This window comes from Narcine bancroftii, chromosome 5, assembly GCF_036971445.1.
Source record: "Narcine bancroftii isolate sNarBan1 chromosome 5, sNarBan1.hap1, whole genome shotgun sequence".
Classification (NCBI taxonomy): domain Eukaryota; kingdom Metazoa; phylum Chordata; class Chondrichthyes; order Torpediniformes; family Narcinidae; genus Narcine; species Narcine bancroftii.
Window position 1 is genome coordinate 145,100,071 of NC_091473.1, and position 5,949 is coordinate 145,106,019.

General features: G+C 50.8%; 1 protein-coding gene across 1 annotated transcript in view; it reads left to right on the plus strand.

The window, feature by feature from the left end:
* The first annotated feature begins 1,484 nt into the window (after positions 1-1,484).
* Positions 1,485-5,949, plus strand: part of LOC138765349 (di-N-acetylchitobiase-like) — a 37,682-nt gene continuing 33,217 nt past the window's right edge. Inside the window, exons 1-2 of the mRNA XM_069942390.1 lie at positions 1,485-1,808; positions 3,856-4,023. Of these exons, the coding sequence (XP_069798491.1) occupies positions 1,485-1,808; positions 3,856-4,023 (492 nt within the window). The remainder of the gene's footprint in view (positions 1,809-3,855; positions 4,024-5,949) is intronic.

The following is a 5,949-nucleotide window of genomic DNA, read 5'->3' on the forward strand; positions in this document are numbered from 1 at the left end:
GGGAGAGGAATTGTTGCACCTCCTTGCACCCACCCCCCCCCCACAGTGTGCAGAAGACATTTTGTGTGTGAGACATTTTCCACTGATTTGACCTCTTTTTCTTCTTTGGCTTGGCTTCGCGGACGAAGATTTATGGAGGGGGTAAAAAGTCCACGTCAGCTGCAGACTCGTTTGTGGCTGACAAGTCCGATGCGGGACAGGCAGACACGATTGCAGCGGTTGCAGGGGAAAATTGGTTGGTTGGGGATGGGTGTTGGGTTTTTCCTCCTTTGCCTTTTGTCAGTGAGGTAGGCTCTGCGGTCTTCTTCAAAGGAGGTTGCTGCCCGCCAAACTGTGAGGCGCCAAGATGCACGGTTTGAGGCGATATCAGCCCACTGGCGGTGGTCAATGTGGCAGGCACCAAGAGATTTCTTTAGGCAGTCCTTGTACCTTTTCTTTGGTGCACCTCTGTCACGGTGGCCAGTGGAGAGCTCGCCATATAACACGATCTTGGGAAGGCGATGGTCCTCCATTCTGGAGACGTGACCCATCCAGCGCAGCTGGATCTTCAGCAGCGTGGACTCGATGCTGTCGACCTCTGCCATCTCGAGTACTTCGACGTTAGGGATGTAAGCGCTCCAATGGATGTTGAGGATGGAGCGGAGACAACGCTGGTGGAAGCGTTCTAGGAGCCGTAGGTGGTGCCGGTAGAGGACCCATGATTCGGAGCCGAACAGGAGTTTAGCTCGCTCTCCCAATGTGCCTGCTATTTCAATGTAATACTGACTTCACAGGAGGAGGGTCTACATTATCCTCCGTCTCCAGCATGTCTGGAGCAATGTCTCCCCTTAGGATTTAACATGCTCACGCAAAAGAGAGTGCGATTTGAATCCCACAATGCAATTGCCCGTTCTACACTTGTCAGATTGTTTCGCTGGCGTCTGCAGTCACCGGGGGTTGTGCTGGAGATCGAGGTTGTCAATCCCCAGCGTGACGTCATCTGACACCGGCATTGCCTTTCACACTAGACACTTTAAAGGCCGATTGGCTGTAAGTTCCTGGGATCTCTTGCAAGTGTGATACACAAATAATGAAACAAATTAAATTACCAACAGAGGCTAAGACAGAGAAAGATAATGTATGTGTGTGAGTGAGTGAGTGAGTGTGTGTGTGAGTGAGTGTGTGTGGGTAAGTGAGTGTGCACAGCCCCTCTGGCTGAAAAAATTCCTCTGCATCTCTGTTTTAAGCGGACACCCCTTCCATCCTGAGGTTGTGCTCCTCTAGTCCCAGACACTCCCACCATTGATGCCAGAAGACAGGAAAGTGTTCTTGAATCTGGAAACTGGTGTTCTTAACTTGATGGCCATCTGCCTGATGGAAGGGAGGAGAAGGGAGTGTGACCTTACATTTCTCTTTGATGTACTCCCAAATTCCCGGTGAGGGTTTGTACAGCTCTGTCAACACTGCGACACAAAGAGGATCTGATGTGCTCGAACCAGGAGCCGATGTTTATTTGCTTGCCGTCGAGCAGAGTGTTTTCATATGCAGCGTTGCAGAGGGCAGTGTTGGACCTGTGTCAACCACTCACTGCCCAGTCAAGAGGAAGAAACAGGGGAGACCGATCACGTGCAAATCAACTTAAATACGTGAAATCAGTGGGCATCTGCCACAGATCAGCGACGGACAGAATGTACCGGGGGCAGGCTTTGGCGTTGGTGGTTCTTGCGGTGTGGCCGGGCGGAGATTCAGTGACAAAATCCCCCGTCTGTAAGTGCCCCGAGGCAACACTGTGCCGACCCTTGGATCAAAGCCCCCAGTTCGCAGTGGAGGTGGGTGATGCAAACTATTCTGCTTGAAGTTAGAGGGGTAGGTGGTGTAGCCCACGGGGTTACAGAGCAAGGAAGAAGACCCTTTGGCCCAACTCATTTGTACTAGCCAAACCAGAATCCACCAGAGTTACTCACCTGGTCTGTGGGAGAAAAAAAATTTTATGTAGACCTACAGCACCGTAACAGCCCCTTTCAGCCCATGAGCTCACGCTGCTCAATTACACCTGGTTGACCTACAACCTCCGGTATGCTTGGAACAGTGGGAGGAAACAGAGCCCATGCAGACGTGGGGAGAACGTACAAACTCCTTCCAAACAGCGTGGGGTTCGATCCCTGTTCCCGGTCGGTGGACCTGTAACAGCTCACCGCTTCGCTGACGGTGCCGCCATGGTTAGCGTCTTTTGTCTGGAACTTTAAGCTCCAACAGGTGACTGTTCTTTCTTTCCCATGGATGCTACTTGACCCTCTGAGCTCTTGAAGCAGACTCAGATCCCAGAGTCAGCTGGCTCCTGTATGTCAACTCTACTGGCCACGTGGTCCATCCCAGTTGCCCACTTCTCCTTGGAAAACTTTCCTATCCAGGTCTCTTTTCAACATTGTCATTTTTCCCCTTTTTGTTAGACATACAGCATGGTAACGGGCCCTATCAGCCATGAGTCCGTGCCGCCCAATTTACACCCAATTAACCTACATCCCTGGCAGCTTGTTCCGCACATCCACCACCCTCTGTGTGAAAAATGTTGCCCCTTAGATCTTTTTAAAATTTTTCCCCCTTTCACCTGAAACCTGTCCCCTCTGGTTTAGACCCCCCCCCACCCTGGGACAATGAAAGTGATCATACACCTCACCCACCCCCGCATGAATTCATAATCTTCCTTAAGGTCACCCCAACCTCCTCTGCTCCAGGAAGAAAGGTCCCCTGCAGCCATTGGAACCTTGAGCAGACAGTGGGAAGCTGGAGGGGCTCAGAGGGTCAGACACCATCCGTGGGGAGAGGAAAACCGCCTGGGTTTGGGGTTGTGAGCCTTCATTGAAACTGGGGTGAGAAGGAGGGGTGATTTTATTCCCTGTAGCGTAGAAGAACAAGGGGAGATTTGATAGAAGTATTTAAAATTGAGTAAATGTAAGGTCGGATTTTTCCACTGAGGGTAGGTGAGATACAAACGAGAGGAAGAGGGAAATAGTTTAGGTGGGAACTTCCTCACACAGAGAGTGGTGGGGGTGTGGAATGAGCTGAAGTGGTGATTGTGGGCTCAATTTTAACAATGAAGAAGAATTTGGACAAGTACGTGGATGGGAGGGGAATGAAGGGATATGGACTGGGGGCAGGTCAGTGGAACGAGGCACAAAAACAGTTTGGCACAGACTCAATGGGCTAAAGGGGCCTGTTTCTGGGCTGTAACGTTTTATGGTTCTAAATCGGGGATAAGAGTCCCTTTTCCCCTTTTTATACTTCCCATCTCCTCCTTCCAGCCCCAGTCTTGAAGCAAGGATGCAACCCGGAACAGTGAATGTCTATTTCTCTCTCCATCAGACCATAAGAGATAGGAACAGAAACAGGCCATTCAGCCCATCAAGTCTGCCCCACTATTTAATCGAGCTCTTCCATTTTCCCACTTGACCCCACTGCCTGGCCTTCTCCCCATAACCTTAGATGCCCTAGGTAATCAAGAACCTGTCAGTCTCACCCTTCAATGCACCCAATGACATAAAGGGGGTGTAGATTAACTGGGTATAAATTGGGCGGCACAAGCTTGTGGGCCAAAATGACCTGTTACCATGCCGTATAATTAAATTTAGCTAAAGTGAGTGTCTGTGTGCACGTGCACATGCAGGCGGGCGGGCGGGCGGGCGGTCGGTCGGTCTGTCTGTAGGCACTTTCAGGTGGCCAAAATACCCTGATATAAAGCCACATATTCTGCCCCAATGCGACTGTCGGGAGGCCACCTAAAAGTGGAGAACCTTGCCCCAAAGAGCACTTAGATAAGTGCTCCTCCTGTAGGTTTAATCTCTGGTTCCGAGAATCCCCCGTTGCACCTGAATGCAGCAGTGGGACTACAGCCACAGCCCACAGGAGCCTGCATTTGCTTGGACGCGGCTCTCCTTCAGCTGGCTCATTCAGGTGACAGAGAGGCGTCTTCTCCGCGACCACCTGAACACCCCAGCCGCATCTGTCGGCGCATTATCTGCGTCAGAGCACCTGAAAGCGGCTTGTGTGTGCATGTGATGTGTCTGTAATTGTGTGTCTGTGTGTGTATGTTGGTGTGTGTATGCATATGTGTCTGATGTGTGTGTGTGTGTGTGTGTGTGTGTGTGTGTGTGTGTGTGTGTGTGTGTGTGTGTGTGTGTGTGTGTGTGTGTGTGAGTGAGTGAGTGATGTGTCTGTGTGTGAAGTGTGTGTGTGTGTGTGTGAGTGAGTGATGTGTCTGTGAGTGGGATGTGTGTGTATGTTGGTGTGTGTATGTGTGTGAGTGATGTGTGTGTGGGGGGTGTGTGTGTATGTTGGGGTGTGTGTGTGAGTGATGTGTCTGTGTGGGGTGTGTGTGTATGTGTGTGTGTGTGTGTGTGTGTGTGAGTGATGTATCTATGTGTGGAGGGGTGTGTGTGTGTGTGAGTGATGTGACTGTGTATGTGGGGGGTGTGTATGTTGGTGTGTGTATGTGTGTGAGTGATGTGTCTGTGTGTGGTGTGTGTGTGTGTGTGTGAGTGAGTGATGTGTCTGTGTGTGGGGTGTGTGTGTATGTTGGTGTGTGTATGTGTGTGAGTGATGTGTGTGTGGGGGGTGTGTGTGTGTGTGAGTGATGTGTCTGTGTGTGGAGGGGTGTGTGTGTGTGTGTGAGTGAGTGATGTGTCTATGTGTGGGGTGTGTGTATGTTGGTGTGTGTATGTGTGTGAGTGATGTGTGTGTGGGGGGTGTGTGTATGTTGGGGTGTGTGTGTGTGTGAGTGATGTGTCTGTGTGGGGGGTGTGTGTGTATGTTGGTGTGTGTATGTGTGTGAGTGATGTTTCTTTGTGTGTATGTGGGTGTGTGTGTATGTTGGTGTGTGTGTGTGTGTGAGTGATGTGTCTGTGTGTGTGGGGGGGTGTGTATATGTTGGTGTATGTGTGTGTGTGTGTGTGTGAGAGTGATGTGTCTGTGTGTGTGGGGGGTGTATGTTGGTGTGTGTATGTCTGAGTGATGTATCTGTGTGTGGAGGGGTGTGTGTGTATGTTGGTGTGTGTATGTGTGTGAGTGATGTGTCTATGTGTGGGGTGTGTGTGTATGCTGGTGTGTGTATGTGTGTGAGTGATGTGTATGTGGGGGGTGTGTGTATGTTGGGGGGAGAGAGTGTGTGTGTGAGTGAGTGATGTGTCTGTGTGTGGGGTGTGTGTGTATGTTGGTGTGTGTATGTGTGTGAGTGATGTGTGTGTGGGGGGTGTGTGTGTATGTTGGGGGATGTGTGTGTGTGTGAGTGAGTGATGTGTCTGTGTGTGGGGTGTGTGTGTATGTTGGTGTGTGTATGTGTGTGAGTTATGTGTGTGTGGGGGGGGTGTGTGTATGTTGGGGTGTGTGTGTGTGAGTGATGTGTCTGTGTGGGGGCTGTGTGTGTATGTTGGTGTGTGTGTGGGGTGTGTGTGTGTGTGTGTGAGTGAGTGATGTGTCTGTGTGTGGGGTGTGTGTGTATGTTGGTGTGTGTATGTGTGTGAGTGATGTGTCTGTGTGTGGGGTGTGTGTGTGTGTGAGTGAGTGATGTGTCTGTGTGTGGGGTGTGTGTGTATGTTGGTGTGTGTATGTGTGTGAGTGATGTGTGTGTGGGGGGTGTGTGTATGTTGGGGTGTGTGTGTGTGTGTGAGTGATGTGTCTGTGTGTGGAGGGGTGTGTGTGTGTGTGTGAGTGAGTGATGTGTCTATGTGTGGGGTGTGTGTATGTTGGTGTGTGTATGTGTGTGAGTGATGTGTGTGTGGGGGGTGTGTGTATGTTGGGGTGTGTGTGTGTGTGAGTGATGTGTCTGTGTGGGGGGTGTGTGTGTATGTTGGTGTGTGTATGTGTGTGAGTGATGTGTGTGTGGGGGGTGTGTGTGTATGTTGGTGTGTGTATGTGTGTGAGTGATGTGTCTTTGTGGGGTGTGTGTGTGAGTGATGTATCTATGTGTGGAGGGGT